The following is a 20009-nucleotide window of genomic DNA, read 5'->3' on the forward strand; positions in this document are numbered from 1 at the left end:
ACCTGCTCTTTTTTTAAAGAGTGTTCAGATAACATTTGTCATGAATTAGAGCTATACAGAATAAAGATGGAATAATAATGATTATCATTACTTCATTATTATTCTCGAGATTTACAATTAAAAGAAATAAATTCAAATTCTAAGATTACTACAGAGGCCCTGAAGTCCCAAAAATTAAAATATATCATCTTCTGTTCGCAAGTTATTATTTTATGGAAACAAATTATTATCATGTGTGCACAATATTATCTTGTGAAAAACAAGTTATTATGTAACATGCACACACGAATTGTAGGAAGATATTAACTTGTGGCAACAATCGTCTTATGGACAAGATAATTGTGTTGTGGGTACTCCTTTAAAAACAATAAAAAAAACAATCTATATTTTAGACCTTTATATTCCAAAGAATTTATTCTGTTTTCTTGTTTTACCAAACATATGTTCGAGACATGTGACCAATAAGTGTGTTGTTTTGCATGTAAAGAATAATTGTGTGTATCTGCATTATTTCCCCCACATATCTCCAGCAGCTGACATAATTATGTTGAAACTTGGACATCATGGATGATGCCCTAAAACATGAATCTTCCATGAATAGGTCTATTCCTGCCGAGGTGATCTTATGTCGAGGTAAATCTTTAAAGCTATGATATGATTCTACTTTTTCGCAGGTATATTTATGTTCAGCTCCTTCTTCAATTTCTCTTTAATATAACCTTTATCTTCAAAGATATCTTCCTATTAAGCTATTTGTTAAATTTATCCTATATGTCCTACATTTATTTCTGCATGTGATTAGTATGACGTTAAAAAAATGATTACGCTTTTAATATCTAATTTAAGAGTCTTTGGAAAATAAGTTAAACATTTTAACATGCTTTTCGCTTTAATATATCTTTATTTTACATGTCTTTTACATAATAATGTTATTCTCATGGGCTATGTCATTTTTCACATTTTCATTTACAGAAAAGCATGGTGCCCTCAGTGATCCACATGTGATGTCATATGTGCTGCATCCATGTTTTCCTCAGCAGGAGGAGAGAGTGTGATGATGAGGATGATGTGTTTTAACGTTGTTTGCTGATATTGGGCCTCAGCCATGTAGGTGGGACAAAGGACTCAGGCCTGTATCACAGTCTCGAGCCTGACTAAAGTTATTTTGAAGGCAACTAAACAAAGGTGTCTTAGCCCAGCAACCCCCCAACAGAAACTAACAAATAGGTGTGAAAAGTGGGGGGGTTGGGGGCTTCTGAATTCTCTATCCTCATTGGAGGAGGCCTGAGGTTAACCCACAGGCAGCTCCAGTCTTTAAAAGTAATCACCAGGCATTGCTTCCTACTGAAGTGTCTTAAATATCTAGGACAGAGATATTATAATGCTCTTTAAGTAATATACAGCACACATTTGTAAACCATTTGTATCTGATGAAGGAGTCTCCTTCAGTGGAATGTTTGTTTAGAGGTGTTGTTCGCAGGATGAGTGATGAGTTGCCAGGAAATCCTAAATCTAAGCTAGGATCCCCCACAGTGGAATGTGAACAAATGGACTCTTATGTCCAGAGAGTTGCCCAGGGACATCTGGACAAGAGATTGTATCTGTGACCTGTGTTGTCCTTTGAGTTTATGACATACATATATCTAAGACAGAAACCCCTGCAGTTGTAGTAAGAGGGGTTGTCCTGAGTCCAGAGAGATACCCAAGAAGAAACAGATGTCCTCATGTGCCCTGTAACATTGTGTATAAATAGCACTCTCAATGTATGCTCGGGAGAGATCACTTTTGGCTGTGTCTCTCCCAGGTCGAACCATGGCGAGCCTGGCGATGCTGTAACTTGTTTGTCAATAAAATGATCATTATGTAAGCAAGTCAGTGTCAACGGCGAATTTCTTCATCATTAAACATATCAACAACAAGGGAATCCACATCACTTCTCTTCAAGTGTGGTCTGCCGACACCAGAGGATGCCCTCTCTAACAAGATGGACTCCAGCATTCGAGACAAACCCTTTCCTCCTCTTGACTTACATAGGTTAAACTCCAGAGCTGAGGTTGCTCAGTATAGGTAGCTCTTCACATGCTGAATTCAAGCATCAGAGGATTCAGCTGACTACTTCCACGGCATATTTTTAGGAGTTTTGGGCGCAATCAGATGCTATCAGGTTCGAGCAAAAAGAAGAGTTTCTTTCCTTTGATTTTTCGTAAGACATCATTGAACGCAACTGGACAGGAGCGCTGAAGGAAGCCCACTGATCCCTGAATCCACAAGGACACATAAAGAACTCTGCTCCTGCAACCAGAAGACCCTATAGAGCAGCGCTCTGGTCGAAGATCTGAATCCCGCTACCCTCCTCCTACATCTGCCACGAAGGAAACCTGCCTGAATCTGTTGATTCAACATTCAACAGAGTGACGATCTAACCAGCTTTGCAACGATCACCAGGAGTTACCCCAAGTAAGAGCTTTGGTCTGGGCAGAAATAGTTTCAGAAATAGTTATGTTTCTTTTATAACCACTGATAATTATGCATCATTGTTGACGAGACGTCACATTCTCTTTATTATCTGTTGTAAGCTGCTGCATTTGTTTTATTGTAATGAACCACTGTGTTCGCCTATGTATGTAATGCTATGCTAATTTACCTTCAGTCAACGGCTTTCTTTCAGAAAGACCAGTGTACCCGCCGTTGAATCAAAGTCCGGCCACTGGCTTTCTGGTGTTTAAGTAACAGTTACTGAACTCAGCTCAGAGAGCTCAAACTATTTCAAAAGGTAGCCACACAGCTTCCTTTGTTGTCCACCATTTTGTCACATGTGACGAAGCCACATGGTGCATTGTCTCTCTCCACCATCTTCTTTTCTTTCTCTCTTTTTCTCTCTCTCTCTCTCTCTCTCATCTACATACACACACACACAAACACATTTACACCTCATTCACATGGTTTGCTTGATAATGTTTGTTGGCTTAGATTAGTTTATAATAGTTAATTGTTTGATTAAGTTCATTGATTTTGGATTGATGTTGCTTTGTTTAAATACATTCTGTTATAATTTAAGAGAGCAGTTGTTTGTGATTACTGGTTGTATTTGAATTGTGATATAAGCTGGGTGCGAAGGCTTTGTGTACAGATTTCACGCCTTCAATTTATTAAATATAGTTATTAATTATTAATAATATTAGTAATTAAATAACTAATTTGAGACTGATTTGAGTGATATTTTGGTTATATTTACCTGAGTACAGGTTGGTGCCCCAAAACGAGATTAAACATAGTTTAATGATATTTTATTTATATTATTAATAATTAAGTATAATTATTAAAGAATATAACCAAAGTTGACTTGATACAACCCCAACACTGACATGACGGGTCCTGTAGATAATAACACACCTGCTGTAACCCTGACTACCCGACACCTTTACGGTCGTTATTGTTATTACCGAGCGTAACATCGCGATGTGTCAGCCTGCAGCTCGGTGTGAATGAAAGGAGGGAGGAGCTGCTCTATAGATCCGGTTCTTTCTGCTGATCTCCTGTGGACCAAAGGTAAGACACTACAGCAGCTTCATGTAATCACTGAGTCGCAGCTGCAGAGGTGGATGTGTAAGGTTGTCAAGCTTTATGAAACAGCTGCTGCACAGACGTTTTTACGTGACTGCAGTTCATTTGACCTGCTGCTGAGTGAAGCGATGTCAGCAGTGACAGATCATACCCTGATGGTACATGGTCCATTCACCTTTTGTGTCATCATATCCTGCATGTGAACAGGACTGCAGCTGCTCTCAGTGGGTGGGTGCAGGTTCGGGGGGGGGGGGAGGATGCATAGTGTGCATACAGTTTTTATATGCAAATTGCAATCCGTCTCATCTAATATAGAAGCAGAGAAGGCTTCTCTGCATGGTACAACTTCACCAACTACCAAGGTGCATGGAGAATGAAAGGCTTGAAGATGTCAAAAAGCTCCAGCAACACATGATGTAGTATGAATATCATCTTTAGTAATATAATTAAAGTTAATACATTTGATCTTCACACTACAAGTGTTGCCGTTACTTTTTTACCTCTTCTTGTCTCCACATATCAATCAATCAATCAATGCTGCTAGCAAAGTGGGTTGTTCTGGCAGGCCGTCAACCAACGATCTTGAGGAGCCTAAGAGAGCTCAAGAGCTCCCAGGAAAGTAGGTGGTTAGTGACTGAGATTTACAGATAGATACGTGCAGTAATATGATGTACTGTATATGCACAGACAGAGAGAGAGAGAGGAGCTCAAGGTGCCAGTTCCCCCGGTAGTCTAAGCCTATAGCAGTATAACTAAGAGCTGGTCTACACCAGCACCAGCCCTAACTATAAGATTTATCAAAAAGGAAAGTTTTAAGTCTATTCTTAAAAATACAGACTGTGTCTGCCTCCCGGCTGGAAGGCGGTTCCAGAGGAGAGGAGCCCGATAACTGAAGGCTTTACCCCCCATAGTACACTTAGAGACTGTAGGTACCACTAGTAGGCCTGCATTCTGGGACCGTAATGTTCTCGAGGGACAGTACGGCACTAGTAGCTCCTTAAGATAAGATGGTGCCTGGCCATTTAGAGCTTTGTAAGTGAGAAGAAGGATCTTGAATTCTATTCTAGACTGTATAGGGAGCCAGTGCAGAGAAGCCAAGACAGGAGTAATGTGGTCCCTTTTCCTAGTTCTGGTCAGTACACGAGCTGCAGCGTTCTGGACTAGTTGAAGAGTCTTTAGAGACTTGCCAGAGCACCCTGACAAAAGAGAGTTATAGAGATAGAGATATTCCTGATCTTGGATATATTACGAAGGTGAAAATAGGCTGTTCTTGAAATTTGCCTGATGTGAGAGCTAAAGGACATATCTTGATCAAATAGAACTCCTAGATTCCTAACAGTGGTGCTAGATGCCAGGCTGATGTCACTAAGGACAGTCAAATCACTAGAAAAAGTCTCTCTGAGGTTCTTCGGGCCTAGCACAATAACTTCAGTCTTGTTTGAGTTAAGTAGCAAAAAATTTCTGGTCATCCAGGTCCTAACGTCCTTAAGGCACGTTTCTAGCTGACATAACTGACTGGTGCCATCGGGCTTCATTGATACATAAAGCTGAGTATCATCTGCATAACAATGAAACTGTATGGAGTGTTTCCTCATAATATTTCCCAGAGGAAGCATATATAATGTAAAGAGATTTGGTTCAAGCACTGAACCTTGTGGGACTCCATGGCAAACTTTAGTGTGCATAGAGGACTCATCATTAACATGTACAAACTGAGCTCGGTCTGATAAGTAGGATTCAAACCAACTTAAAGCAGTCCCTGTAATTCCAAGTAAATGTTCTAGTCTGTATAATAGGATCTGATGGTCAATGGTGTCAAAAGCAGCACTAAGATCTAACAAGACAAGCACAGAGAGAAGTCCCCTGTCTGAAGCTAGAAGTAGATCGTTTGTAACTTTAACTAATGCAGTCTCAGTGCTATGGTGGACTCTAAATCCTGACTGAAACTCCTCAAATAAACTGTTGTCATTGAGAAAGTCACACAGCTGATTAGCTACCACCTTCTCCAGGATCTTCGAGATAAAAGGAAGGTTGGATATAGGCCTATAGTTAGCTAGAGTTCCTGAATCTAGAGTAGGCTTTTTAAGTAGAGGTTTGATTACCGCTACTTTAAATGCCTGTGGTACATAGCCTGTCAGTAAAGACGAATTGATCATATCTAATATAGAGTTGCTAACTAAGGGAAAGACTTCCTTAAACAGCTTGGTTGGGATTGGGTCCAAAAGACAGGTTGACGGTTTCGACGCAAAAAAAATGGAATATAGCTCTGAAAGGTCGATTGGAGAAAAACAGTCGAGACTAATATCTGGTCCTGGAACTGTCTCTGCTGAATCAGACGTATCTGCACCAGGTAAGGGCAGGAGGTTACCAATTTTGTCTCTGATGTCTAGATTTTTGTTGTTGAAAAAGCTCAGGAAATCATTACTGCTGAGGGCTAAAGGAATACAAGGCTCAATGGAGCCATGACTCTCTGTCAGCCTGGCTACAGTGCTGAAAAGGTATCTAGGATTGCCTTTGTTTTCCTCGATTAGAGAGGAGTAGTAGGCAGCTCGAGCGTGACGTAGAGCCTTCATATATCTTCTATGGCTATCCTGCCAGAATAAACGAGATTCTGCCGTTTTGGTCGAGCGCCATATTCTTTCAAAATTCCGCGACGATTGTTTTAGAGTACGGGTTTCTGAGTTGAACCATGGAGCCACTCTCCGCCGCTTGACAACCTTCTGTTTCAGGGGAGCAATCAAATCAAGAGTAACTCTCAGAGAATCCACTGCACTATCAACAAACTGATCTAGCTGAGAGGGACTAAAGCTATCATAAGAGTTTCCAACTGGGTTGAAACACAGTACTGAATCAAAAACAGCTGAAATAGCTTCCTTAGATCTAGCCACAGCACTATCAGACAAACTTCTAGAGAGCACACCTCTTCCAAGCAGAGATAATTCTGGCAGGACAAAGTCGAATGTAATAAGGAAATGGTCTGATAGAAGAGGATTTTCTAGGAAAACTGTAAGGTTATGGATTTCAATGCCACAAGCTAAAACAAGATCCAGGGTGTGGTTGAAACGATGAGTAGGTTCGTTTACACCCTGGGTGAAACCAATAGAGTCTAATAGTGACATGAAAGCTATGCTAAGGCTATCATTATCAACATCCACATGGATATTGAAGTCACCTACAACAATTATTCTATCACTGCTAAGGACTAAATCTGATAAAAATTCTGCAAATTCAGATAGAAACTAAGAATATGGGCCAGGAGGGCGGTAAACTACAACAACTAGAACTGGCTGAAAGGTTCTTGAGACTGGATGTGGAAGACTAAGAACAAGGCTTTCAAAAGAAGAAAAATTCAGCTTTGGTCGAGGGTTAACTAGAAGACCAGAATTAAAAATAGTTGCTACTCCACCACCTCGTCCGGTGTCTCGAGGTATATGAGTACAAAAATGACTGGGAGGAGTGGATTCATTCAAACTAACATATTAATCTCGACACAGCCAGGTTTCAGTTAAACAAAGTAAATCAATATGCTGATCTGATATCAGATCATTCACTAAAAGAGATTTGGAAGCTAAGGACCTAATGTTCAAAAGTCTGCAGTGAATTTTCAGATTTTTTAGCAAAATCGTATTCGTAGTTTTGATTCTAATGAGATTTTGACGATTTACGCCGTTTGGATGACTTATAAAAACGGGTCTGGGCCGGGGGACAGACACAGTACCTATAGTATAACTACAGTTCGATTCAGAATTACAGCTATAGTGACTGGGAGACAGATCTAAGGGAGGCGCAGAGAAGCGTGTAAGACTGCAGCTCTGCCTCCTGGTCTGAACTCTGTGTTGTTGTCAAGGTTTTGGACTAATAACTTCTGCTATGTTTCTAGATAATAGAGCTGCACCGTTCAAAGTGGGTTGAATGCCGTCTCTAGCTAGCAGACCAGGTTTTCCCCAAAAAGACTGCCAGTTATCTATGAAGCCCACATCGTGTGCTGGACACCACCTCGACAGCCAGCGGTTGAGTGATGACATGCGGCTATACATGTCATCACTGGTCTGATTTGGGAGGGGTCCAGAGAACACTACGGAGTCCGACATCGTCTTAGCAAAAGTACACACCGACTCCACATTAACCTTAGTGACTTCCGACTGGCGTAGTCGGGAGTCATTTGTGCCGACATGAATTACGATTGTATCAAATCTACCTTTAGTCTTTGTCAGCAACTTTAAATGAGATGCGATGTCGCCTGCTCTGGCCCTGGGTATACACCTAACTATGCCCGCTGACTTCGCTAGCTTCACGTTTCAGACTATGGAGTCTCCAATAATCAGAGTTTTATTCTCAGCGGGTGTGTCGCTGAGTGGGGAAAATTTGTTTGAAACGTGAAGTGGTTGGTGGGGAACCGTGTGCTTCGATTTTCGACTATGCTTCCCTCGGACAGTAACCCAGCCACTGCCTCCCGGCTGCTCGGGAGCTACCGGGGGGGAAGCCAAGCTATGTCGGCCCACACCGGCTACAGCTGGCTGGCTAACTACTGCTGCATACGATGACTCTGACTCAATGGTGCGGAGCCGTCTCTCTAACTCAGACACCCTCGCCTCCAAAGCTAAAAATAAACTACATTTCTTACATGTATCATTATCACTAAAGGAGGACGAGGAGTAACTTAACATCTGACACGTAGAGCAGGAGAGAGCAGGAGAGGGAGAGACAGAAAAAGAAGCCATTGTAAAGCTAACTGCTAAGCTAAGCTAAGAGTAGGTACACAGCAGTACACAGTAACACAGTACAGAGGAGAACAGAACAGAAAATTATGCAATACGCTCACCGTAGTACGCTGCTCGCTGCTCTGCTCAGGTGCCGCTCGCTGCTCTACTCAGGTGCTGCTCGCTGTACATATGACTTTGATCCTGGCAGTAAGGGGAAGGATTCTCCTCTAGATATATCTGTAATATGTTAACATCACTGAAGTGAAATGACAGAGAGGACTTTGCTGTTTTAAGAGGTTGAAGCAGTGCACCATGTGCCAAAATTATCACTCAAAAATGAATTACTGTAAGCAAATTGTTTCAAAATGTTGACACATTCAATACCTCCAATAAACTATTTCAATAGCCCTTTGTTTATCTTTTCTGCCTCAACGTCCCAATTCACGAAGCCCATTGTTCTGCTCCAGGTCCAAAGTTGTTGCTAACTTCAGTACTAATCTCCTTCACTTTTACCCTCCAGCAGCAAGTGAGACAAGGGGACCTGGTTTAAGTCTGGAGAAGTTGTCCTAACCTGTATTATTTACACACACAGCTTTAGGCTGCCCCAGTTCCTGACAACTCTGTAACTCATGCACAAAGTTTATTTTCACACACTCATTCTACTTCTACACTCTTAAATAACAGAGTTACGCTAACACCTGGTATTGTGTGTTTGTGTGTGTAGAATGCCATCCCTGTCGGAGGACCTGCAGGAGGTGCGGAGTCGGGCTGAAGTGTGTCTGTACTCTGGTGGCAGGGTGGTGGAGGTGCGAGCCGGGGTGATGGCTATGGCTAATCTGTCCTTACCCCCCTGCTCCAAATACCGGCACATCGCTGCAGAGACCATGGTTACAGAGAACAGCTTCGGCAGCAACAGGAAGGAGGTAAGACAACAGATTTTGACAACCTCAGAGCAGACAGAGCCTCTCACCCTCCCTCAGACTTTGGCATCCCACTTTGGGTCTCCACCTGGAAATATACTTACCTGTATAACATTCTTCTCAACAGACACAGAGGCTGGGTGGTTAAAGGTTGTTGGTAAATTTGTATGGAACTTCAAACCCCATTATCCCAGTGGCACAGTGAAAGGTTTGCTCTGGGTTTAATGAGGGGTCGTGGTCAAATGGCTCAGTGGCGCCCCCTAGAAAATTTGCACGCGCATGACCTATGGACATGTCGCTCTCATCTGCTGCCGAACATAATGCACTACACACTGCACCTACATTGCAGTGTTCAACTGAATTAGTATCACTCTTTCTACAGTGCCTCACCTGTTACCCTGATGAATGAGGAGTAGGGCTGGGAATCTTTGAGTGTCTCACGATTCAATTTTCGATTCAAAACGATTCTGTGAAATAAATACTGTAGACTTGTCATCCTCAGGAGATCACTTGTTATGTAATTTAATGGTTCAATGGCTGCAGTCTAAATGAAAAAAAAAAGCCCTAACTCTCCGCATTCAGGCGACCTAAATACATTTTTGTTTTGATTACAGAGAAATCAGATTGTAGTTTAGATGTGGTCTGTGTGATGTTTTCTAGACCAATAACAAATACGATCTCTGTCTATGGATCTATAATAGAAACAATGGTTGCTGCTGCTGGATTCAAGTTTTGATGCAACTTTTAATCTCAGATTGAAGTCGAGCGTAGAGTTAGTAACCTGTGAACCGTTCTGTCTTCTTCTTCAGACCCTTGCTTCTCTCCAGAGACTGTCGACTGCTTTGAACATCCTGGAGAAGTACGGCTGTAACTTAACGAATCCCAACAGGCCGAAATACTGGAGGACGGTGAAACACAACAACCCAGTGTTCAGGGCCACCGTCGATGCGATTCAGGTAACTAAGACCTTTTAATAAAGAGGGCAGTGATATATAGTAAATGCTGTGTGAAAAGGAATTACTCTAAGAATCACAGAAACCTAAAACAAAAGAACCAGAAGGAGATGATAGAGCCGATAGTTTTGTCGTTCATGACATTTTCATAGCATGTAGAGCCCGGCCGATTAATCTGCCAGCTGATATCATCGGCCGATATTACATATCAAGTAATATAGTACTTATCTAAATCTCTCTCTACAATCAAACATCGATCTACGAAAGATATCGGCAGATATATTGATATTAGATTTTTTTTTATCTCCACAACTTCGTTATCGGCCCCAAAAATCCCATATCAGTCGGGCCCTAATATCAAGATGTGTCAGTCTACCCAAACTCTTAATTCATTAGCCTTTCATTGGTGCTAATCCCTTGTTATGAATCTCTATGGCTTGTTTTTGATTGTGTCCAAAACAGTCCGAACTATCTCCTTTTCCTGTTTCTTTCAATTAAACTCTGAGCACATATTGCTTCCTGGTTGTTCCCCCCCCCCGCTCTCAGGGAGGACGAGCAGTGCTCTGTCTCTATGGTTACTCCAATCAGCAGGCCGATGGGCTCAGCTTCCCTGATGATGTCACAGACCCGGATGTGGGCCGAGTTGCTGCAGTGACCCTGGAAGTGATGAGTCTGAGGATCGAGCTAGAAATGCTTATTAAGGTACGCACGTGAGAGAGCTGAATAATACAAACAGAGCAGCTGTAAGGTAGAAAAGATATCTAATATGCCCCCCCTCTGCAGGGATCATAGTAGAACTATAGTAGAACTATTTTTCCTAAAGTCGACTGACAGTGGGAAGTTTTGTTGTTTCTTTTTTGCGCTCATTGTTCCACATTCTCATTAAACTACTTGTCTTCTAGACGTGGAATAAGAATTTATCCTATGATAGGATTTGATCCTCTTACTCATTAAGTCTGCATTAATGTGACCTTATAATCATAATACACATGTTAAATCCATCAGAAACACACTGACAGCACGGTGTGTGCGGATTCAGCCGAAACGAACGTCTTTTAACTTACTGCACTAGGACTGTTCCAATCCAGCCATACGGGGGTGTTTAATGTCTAATTTGACATAGATTGAAACCATCAGTTGTGATAAAGGTAACGGTGTGTTCACTTCTTCAATGTAACAAATCTCCTGTTTTGTAACCAGGAACCTTTACAGACAAAGTGATACTCTGTTGGTGCACGTGGTTGATTTGACAACTCATCATGATTCCTTCCAATCAGCAACAGGTTGTGTTTGTAGACTGCATGTCAAAGTTGGTTTCCCTTTATCGAGGCTTTTCTCCCCTCATGCAGCAGACGCTCTGTATTATACCTCCATGAATTTGTTCTGCAGAGATTCTGAAGGAGAACTGTCTGTCGCTCTGATCATAACCTGTGATTGGCTTTGCTTACAGGAGACTCACCCACACCCTGAGTTCTACGAGAGAATCATACCTACACTCAGACATAAGGTACCGCCCCTCACACCACGAATTCACCCCTCAGCCCTGCAGTTTTATTATTTATTTTACAAAAATGCAAAAACTGTTTGATGTAGTCAACAATGACTGACTCAGCTGCACTGACACTAGGCTGCTTAATTCATAATCAAAATGACAGTTATTTTGATTGATATCACAATTATGAAACACAATTACTCATTTATATTTTTTAACATCTGCATCACTCGAACTTAAACACTCTTAACACTTTAAAGGTCACATATTATCCTCCTCTTCAAGCAGTTTGAATAAGTCTCAGAGCTCCCCAAAACATGTGTGTGAAGTTTCTTGTTCTAAATCCACTCTGATCCTGTATTTGATCATGTCGTTAAACCCCTCTATTTCAGCCCTGCTCACAACAGGCTGTTTCTGTACCTTAAAATATGTAAATGAGCAGATGATGTCCAAGATCTGTGATGGGTTTTAAGAAATGTCGATCCGTAAACATCTCCTTGCTAAAAAGAAACAATTCCTGTTAAATCAGGCTCTTTAACTCAGCTCTCTCTCTCTCTCTCCCATCAGGATGTCGGTCTGAACACTGACGCTGTGATCTTCCAGTCCTCCTCGTCTTCGGGACATTCAAAGGGTCAGACCAAGTCTCTGGCCTTCCCCCTCCACCATCACTCCTCCAGGAAGAGCAGCCACTCCCTGTCCATCCAGGTCTCCTCCACCTCCTCCAACAAACACCCCGGTTAGAGCATGTCATGTTTGTTTGTATTGGGACAGGTATGAAGCGAGTAAACTGATGCCAGACACTACAACATTTATAGCCTAAGCTAATTTGCAATGCCCGTCCCTAGATGGGCGTTTAAAACATTTAAACTCAGCAATAGAGACACACTGTATGAAAGAGTACCAAACAAGCTCAACAGTAAACAGATAAAACAGGACAGGATATAAAAACAGGAAGAGCAAGAGATCATACATGACCATGACACTCTTGAGTCCTCTTTAAGAACAGTTTCAGTTTGAGTTTAAAATGACTCCAGTCTGGTTCCAGTCCGTCATAAAAACCCTTCAAAATAATCAAGCTGTAAAGACTGGAGACAGCTCATCACCACAATACTTCAAGGTGAAAAGAGTCTGGTGAAGGTGCTTTGCAAGTATTGAGTTTCTCAGAGATCACCTTTCCATGTCTTTCATAACTGAAAGACATATCATTAAAATAAAAGGGGAGACAACTTTCAAGGTGGACAGTCGTTGACACTCCTGAGCACCTGCTGTGCAGAGGTGATGAATTGTAGAGTGGAGTTGTTAAAGACGCTCGCTCGCTCGCTCATTGTCATTCAAAGCAACAGTACAACTCATTCATATCATTGGCCAGACACACATCACTCACATACTGGGGGGTTCAGGGTTGGCTTCTGAACACAGTCACATAGCAATAACAAATTTTAACCATAGCGCCCCCTAGTGCAAAGAATAAGTACTACCTCCCATATACAATGTCAAATTTGCTAAAAATCTCACATGAACAATGTCAGTACTGGCATGATCACATCTAACCTAATACAATTATGCCATTAACATAGAGGCGGTACTGCATCTCAGATACTTTGTCTGATCTGCTTCAAATTTCACAGGTATGATCAGGGATGGCCTCAGAACACATTGACATAACTATAGTCAACTTCAACCATAGCGCCCCTACTGCAAGGACTAAGTACTACATCCTATATACTTTGTCTGATCTGATTGAAATTTCACTTGTATGATCAGGGTTGACCTCTGAACACATTGACATAACATTAATCAACATCAACAATAGCGCCCCCTACTGCAAAGAGTAAATACTACATCCTATATACAATGCTCAATTTCCTCCAAATGTCATAGCTATCATGACAGTGCCAGCCTGAACTGCTCTAAGTCAAAATTTTACGTGATCTTCATTACGTTGCCTATTTACACATACCAGTACCACGACTTTTACACAAATCGAACTGCACGGCCTGCTGCTTAGCCACGTTAAGCTGCTGCTGCACTCCCGCGGTTGTAACACACCCCGACATGCACAGGGGTGCGAGGGCCCTTCATCACCGCTTGCGGTTTTAATTATTAGGCCCGCAGTACTGAGAAGTGCGTAGGACCCTCTTGGAATGCAAATGATTATTATTTTTATTTTTATTCTGCCTTTTTGCGGCCACTTTTGAGGGCCTGAACGTGCGCGAAAACTCAGCAAAATTTGCACGGTCATTGGGTCCGGCGAAAAATTTTATATTTTGGCGGTTTTATGAACAAAGTTTGCAAATTAGCTCGACGGCGCCCCCTTTTGATTTTTACGAATAGGTTTTTTTGCCTACATACATGAATCTTTTTTACATGTTAGAGCAGGCCGAGACCTACAAAAAAGTCAGTGTAAGTCATTGTCTAATTTCAACAGGAAGTCCGCTATGATTTTTTGAAAAAAAAAAAGTCTGTATTTTCACCGTTTACAGGGTACCTGTTTGAAAGCATCCGCCCGAGAGCGTTTATCTGATCAATTCAAGTTTGGTGTCAAATGAAAGTAGACAAGTTGAAGAATAAAAGTTGTGCTCAAATCACAAGGTTTCAAAATAAGGCGTGGCAGTGGCGTGATGTCAAAGTTTGATGTCGTTTTTGGAACACGCCAAAAACAGTAAATGCTTATAAATCTACTATGCAGTGTTCAATCATCACCAAAAAATTCATGCATGACAAAGAGCCCGGCCTGAACACATCCATGATTGACATTTTTTAATTAGTCACAGTGCCACCTGTTGACAACAGGAGGTCACTCCGTCTGAGCACTGTTTCCTTTGCACTAGCCATTGCTACATAGTTACTTGAATCTCCCTCAAAATCGCTGTTGACCATCCAAAGACCTTGACCATACAACCTTTACAAGCAAGTCCTGCGTGAAAAGCTGTTCCCTTACGGACGCGTTGTTCGCCATCAAACAGGAAGTAGTTTTTTCACGGGCTTAACATAGTCGTACAGACCCGAAACATCATACATATAATCCTGGTACTAAACTCAAACATCTTATATCGTTTAAGTGAGTGGGCGTGCCTTAATGGCTCAGTGGTGCCCCCTTCAAATTTTCAAAATGGCCTCCCCATAGAGGGTTTTTTCACAAACATTCATGAAAATTGTTACGCATATTAAGCTTGTCGGGACGGACTAAAAATCCTCTTGCAGCGTTTCAAAAAACTTGACAGGAAGTCCACAAATTAAAGTTGAATTTCACGATAACGGCCCAAAATCGCTCAAAATCACCGATTTCAGCCTTCCTATTTGAACACACTTGCCCGAGGGTGCTCATCCAATCAACGCAATCTCAGTGTGTTCTAGACAGGCTCAGCATATCTCGTTGTGCTCTGCACGTTATTCCGTCAAAGGGCGTGGCCGTGGCATTTTAAGTTTTTTTGAGCATTTTGGCAAGTTGCCAAAAAAGTAAATGCTTACATCTCTGCCATCTAGTGTTCAATCATATTACAATTTCTCATGCATGATACGGGACCCGCCCTGAACACATCCATGATTGACATTTTTTGATTAGTCACAACGCCACCTGTTGACAACAGGAAGTTACTGCTTCTCAATTAGCATTAGCCATTGCAGTAGCTAATTTTCCCCTCAAAATTGGTGTGGACCATGCTAACACCTTGGCCATACAACACTTTCAAGGTCAAACGCCTACGTCCAACGCTGTCGCCAAACGGATGCGTCGCTCGCCATCAAACAGAAAGTAGTTTTTTCACGGGCTTAACATAGTCGTACTGTCCCGAAACTTCACACATATGATCCTGGTAGTAAAGTCAAACATCGTATACCGTTTAAGTGAGTGGGCGTGGATTAATGGCTCAGTGGCGCCCCCTACAATATTTCAAACATTCAGCCCCAGCAGCACGTTGAACCTACAATTCTGAATTTTACTATAACATTTCCAACATGACAAAACCTACAAAAAAGCCTCTTCAACCTACGCCCAAAACTTAACAGGAAGTCCACAAATCACATCGCCATCAAACAGGAAGTGGCTGTAACTCTTATATACTTTGTCTGATCTTCTTGGAATTACATAGGTATGATCAAGGTTGGCCTCTGAACACATTGACATAACAATCATTTACTTTAACCATGGCGCCCCCTACTGCAAGGAGTAAGTACTACATATTGTATACTTTGTCTGATCTTTTTGAAATTTCTCAGGTATGTTCAGGGTTGGCCTCTGGACACAATGACAAAACAATAATAAAGTTTAACCATAGTGCCCCCTACTGCAAAGAATAAGTACTACCTCCCATATATAATGTCAGATTTTCACCAAATTGCACATGAACAATGTCAGTACTGGCCTGATCACATCTAACCTAATACAATTATGCCATTAACATAGTGCCCCCACTGGAAAGAGGCGGTACTGAATCTCAGATACTTTGTCTGATCTGATTGAAATTTCACATGTATGATCAGGGTTGGCCTCTGAAGACATTAACATAATAGTCAATTTCAACCATAGCGCCCCCTACTGCAAGGACTAAGTACTACACAATGCTCAATTTGCTCCAAATTTAACAGGTATCATGACAGTGCCAGCCTGAACTGTTCTACGTAAACATTTGATATGATATTCATTACGTTACCTATTTCAACATGCCAGTATTACCACTTTTACACAAATCGAACTGCACGGCCTGCTGCTTAGTCTCATTCTGCTACTGCTGCACTACCGCGGTTGCGACACACACAAAATCAAGGGAAATAAAATGTTTTAAAAGAGACATAAGAACAATTTAAATAAATAATGAAAACTAAGAATAGGGACATTTTCTGTTTTAACTTATTTTAGTTTTGTTAACACACAATGCAGTTTTAGATAGTTATTGTTTTTATGTAAAGCCTTGTTTTTATTTTAGGTTATGTTAAGGAAAATATTTTCCCTATTTCAATAGTATTTGTTAATTTAATAACCTTGAACATAAACCTGCAGAATTTGTTTGGCCATAGCTAAAATAACAGTTGTTTGAAACATGTAATAGGAGTAACACAACTCCATTTAATATTTATTTCCTAGGTGGGATATACGTTAGGATTTAAAAGAACATCCACAGACTTTCAAACAAATACAGTACATTTTGGACTTGATTACAAAAATAGGCAATTGATACTCAAACCAGTGTTTCAGTAGTAAAATCTGTGGAGTAGAAACAGTCTAAGTTAAGAGAGGAACAGCAGTATATACGAAGAACATTGAAATATCGTCCAATAATTCTCAGGTAACTTTTTCCACTCATTGGAGTAATTTTTTTCCTTCATCCTGAAAACTGTTTTCTAAAAGACGTAAAGCAAGAAAGATGCGTTTTCGTTTGTAAGATGACAAAATGAGATGGAAGATCACATGTTTATAAGACCTGCTGATGAAGGTAGCAATTAGTTCAAGGAAATATAAAGCACCACAGAGGGTGATGTGTTCAGTTAAAGCACCTTTAGACAAACACACAAGCTCTGAAAAAGTAAGCCCCCTAACCTTCTGGATATGGTCAAACCTACGTCATTGACAACTGATATGCAATGCAACTCAATATCCTTTAGAGCTTGTTCACACAACTATTGATAGTATTTTAGAAAATGAATTTGTTAAGCCATGGTGCCACCATGTAGACAAGTCATAAGTAGCCCTTTTAGGGTTTGAAAAGAATATAAAGTACATACTCACATTGGCAGTTACAGGTCAAATAAACAGATGAGACGGTATCACTTGTTTGTCAAACCATTTATTAAAACACCTAACATGTTACACTCGAGGAGGGGGGTACAGTAGGGGATAGGGAGATGGCTATGGCATGTACGGAAACTGAGGATGAGCAGCATACGATGAAAATGTGGTCAAGGCAATGTAAGTGGTGGAGGGGGCTCCGTTGTAGAGAGTGTGATAGTAGTCGGCTCCGTAGAAGTCAATGGCTCAGTTGGTGTAGAGGTATGATAAGGAGGATAAAAGGAAGGCATATATTGTTTAAAGTGTTGTGCATGCTGTTTAACTTGCGGCAGTTTAGTTTTAGTCGGTTTAGTTTTAGTCAGTTTAGTTTCAGTCGGTTTAGTCAGTTTAGTTTTGGTCGGTTTAGTTTTAGTCGGTTTAGTTTTGGTCGGTTTAGTTGGTTCAGCATTGGTCGGTTTAGTCAGTTTAGTTTTAGTTTTAGTCATTTTAGTTTGTTTAGTTTTAGTCGGTTTAGTTTTAGTCGGTTTAGTTTCAGTCGGTTTAGTTTTAGTCAGTTTAGTTTTAGTCAGTTTAGTTTTAGTCATTTTAGTCTGTTTAGGTTTAGTCGGTTTAGTTTTAGTCGGTTTAGTTTCAGTCAGTTTAGTTTTAGTGGGTTTAGGTTTAGTCGGTTTAGTTTTAGTCAGTTTAGGTTTAGTCAGTTTAGTTTTAGTCGGTTCAGCATTGGTCGGTTTAGGTTTAGTCAGTTTAGTTTTAGTCGGTTTAGTTTTAGTCAGTTTAGTTTTAGTCAGTTTAGTTTTAGTCAGTTTAGTTTTAGTCGGTTCAGCATTGGTCGGTTTAGGTTTAGTCAGTTTAGTTTTAGTCAGTTTAGTTTCAGTGGGTTTAGTTTTAGTCGGTTTAGGTTTAGTCGGTTTAGTTTTAGTCAGTTTAGTTTTAGTCGGTTTAGTTTTAGTCAGTTTAGTTTCAGTGGGTTTAGTTTTAGTCGGTTTAGTTTTGGTCGGTTTAGTTGGTTCAGCATTGGTCGGTTTAGTCAGTTTAGTTTTGGTCGGTTTAGTTGGTTCAGCATTGGTCGGTTTAGTCAGTTTAGTTTTAGTTGGTTTAGTTTTAGTCATTTTAGTTTGTTTAGTTTTAGTCGGTTTAGTTTTAGTCGGTTTAGTTTCAGTCGGTTTAGTTTTAGTCAGTTTAGTTTTAGTCAGTTTAATTTTAGTCAGTTTAGTTTTAGTCATTTTAGTCTGTTTAGGTTTAGTCGGTTTAGTTTTAGTCGGTTTAGTTTCAGTCAGTTTAGTTTTAGTGGGTTTAGGTTTAGTCGGTTTAGTTTTAGTCAGTTTAGTTTTAGTCAGTTTAGTTTTAGTCAGTTTAATTTTAGTCAGTTTAGTTTTAGTCATTTTAGTTTGTTTAGGTTTAGTCGGTTTAGTTTTAGTCAGTTTAGGTTTAGTCAGTTTAGTTTTAGTCGGTTCAGCATTGGTCGGTTTAGGTTTAGTCAGTTTAGTTTTAGTCGGTTTAGTTTTAGTCAGTTTAGTTTTAGTCAGTTTAGTTTTAGTCAGTTTAGTTTTAGTCAGTTTAGTTTTAGTCGGTTCAGCATTGGTCGGTTTAGGTTTAGTCAGTTTAGTTTTAGTCAGTTTAGTTTCAGTGGGTTTAGTTTTAGTCGGTTTAGGTTTAGTCGGTTTAGTTTTAGTCAGTTTAGTTTTAGTCGGTTTAGTTTTAGTCAGTTTAGTTTCAGTCAGTTTAGTCGGTTTAGTTTTAGTCGGTTTAGTTTTAGTCGGTTTAGGTTTAGTCGGTTTAGTTTTAGTCAGTTTAGGTTTAGTCGGTTTAGTTTTAGTCAGTTTAGTCGGTTTAGTTTTAGTCGGTTTAGTTTTAGTCGGTTTAGTTTTAGTCGGTTTAGTTTCAGTCGGTTTAGTTTTAGTCGGTTTAGTTTTGGTCGGTTTAGTTGGTTCAGCATTGGTCGGTTTAGTCAGTTTAGTTTGTTTAGTTTTAGTCGGTTTAGTTTTAGTCAGTTTAGTCAGTTTAGTTTTAGTCGGTTTAGTTTTAGTCGGTTTAGTTTCGGTCGGTTTAGTTTTAGTCGGTTTAGTTTTGGGCGGTTTAGTTGGTTCAGCATTGGTCGGTTTAGTCAGTTTAGTTTGTTTAGTTTTAGTCGGTTTAGTTTTAGTCAGTTTAGTCGGTTTAGTTTTAGTCGGTTTAGTTTTAGTCAGTTTAGTTTTAGTCGGTTTAGTTTCAGTCGGTTTAGTTTTAGTCGGTTTAGTTTTAGTCGGTTTAGTTTTAGTCAGTTTAGTTTTAGTCGGTTTAGTTTCAGTCGGTTTAGTTTTAGTCGGTTTAGTTTTGGTCGGTTTAGTTGGTTCAGCATTGGTCGGTTTAGTCAGTTTAGTTTGTTTAGTTTTAGTCGGTTTAGTTTTAGTCAGTTTAGTCGGTTTAGTTTTAGTCGGTTTAGTTTTAGTCAGTTTAGTTTTAGTCGGTTTAGTTTCAGTCGGTTTAGTTTCAGTCGGTTTAGTTTTGGTCGGTTTAGTTGGTTCAGCATTGGTCGGTTTAGTCAGTTTAGTTTGTTTAGTTTTAGTCGGTTTAGTTTCAGTCGGTTTAGTTTTAGTCGGTTTAGTTTTGGTCGGTTTAGTTGGTTCAGCATTGGTCGGTTTAGTCATTTTAGTTTGTTTAGTTTTAGTCGGT

General features: G+C 40.4%; 1 protein-coding gene and 1 long non-coding RNA gene across 10 annotated transcripts; both read left to right on the top strand.

Moving 5' to 3' along the window:
- Window positions 1–3366: 3366 nt before the first annotated feature.
- On the top strand, window positions 3367–12465 carry LOC132978677 (E3 ubiquitin-protein ligase RNF31-like). Of its 2 annotated transcripts, XM_061043942.1 has the most exons (6): window positions 3367–3549; window positions 8992–9190; window positions 9997–10143; window positions 10687–10842; window positions 11591–11647; window positions 12200–12461. In XM_061043942.1, exons 2-6 carry the CDS (start codon window positions 8993–8995, stop codon window positions 12371–12373), a joined length of 732 nt encoding a protein of 243 aa, XP_060899925.1. In that variant the 5' UTR covers window positions 3367–3549; window position 8992; the 3' UTR covers window positions 12374–12461. The 2 variants fall into 2 exon arrangements, with proteins under 2 accessions (XP_060899925.1, XP_060899926.1); XM_061043943.1 differs by lacking the exon at window positions 10687–10842 and having other exon boundaries at window positions 12200–12465.
- A 5746-nt stretch (window positions 12466–18211) lies between these two features.
- LOC132978685 (uncharacterized) lies at window positions 18212–19719 on the top strand. Of its 8 annotated transcripts, none has more exons than XR_009673982.1 (4): window positions 18212–18378; window positions 18610–18663; window positions 19222–19275; window positions 19654–19719. It is a non-coding gene; the product is annotated as an uncharacterized LOC132978685 (long non-coding RNA). The 8 variants fall into 8 exon arrangements; XR_009673980.1 differs by having other exon boundaries at window positions 19222–19299; window positions 19654–19708; XR_009673981.1 differs by having other exon boundaries at window positions 18212–18354; window positions 19222–19299; window positions 19654–19708.
- Window positions 19720–20009: the final 290 nt, after the last annotated feature.

Source organism: Labrus mixtus, chromosome 8 (assembly GCF_963584025.1).
Source record: "Labrus mixtus chromosome 8, fLabMix1.1, whole genome shotgun sequence".
Taxonomy (NCBI): Eukaryota; Metazoa; Chordata; class Actinopteri; order Labriformes; family Labridae; genus Labrus; species Labrus mixtus.

Coding starts and splice junctions, on each gene's coding strand:
- LOC132978677 (XM_061043942.1), top strand. CDS start 8,993: ATGCCATCCCTGTCGGAGGACCTGCAGGAGGTGCGGAGTCGGGCTGAA. Junction 10,843..11,590: donor AGCTAGAAATGCTTATTAAG/GTACGCACGTGA, acceptor CTTTGCTTACAG/GAGACTCACCCACACCCTGA. Junction 11,648..12,199: donor TACCTACACTCAGACATAAG/GTACCGCCCCTC, acceptor CTCTCCCATCAG/GATGTCGGTCTGAACACTGA.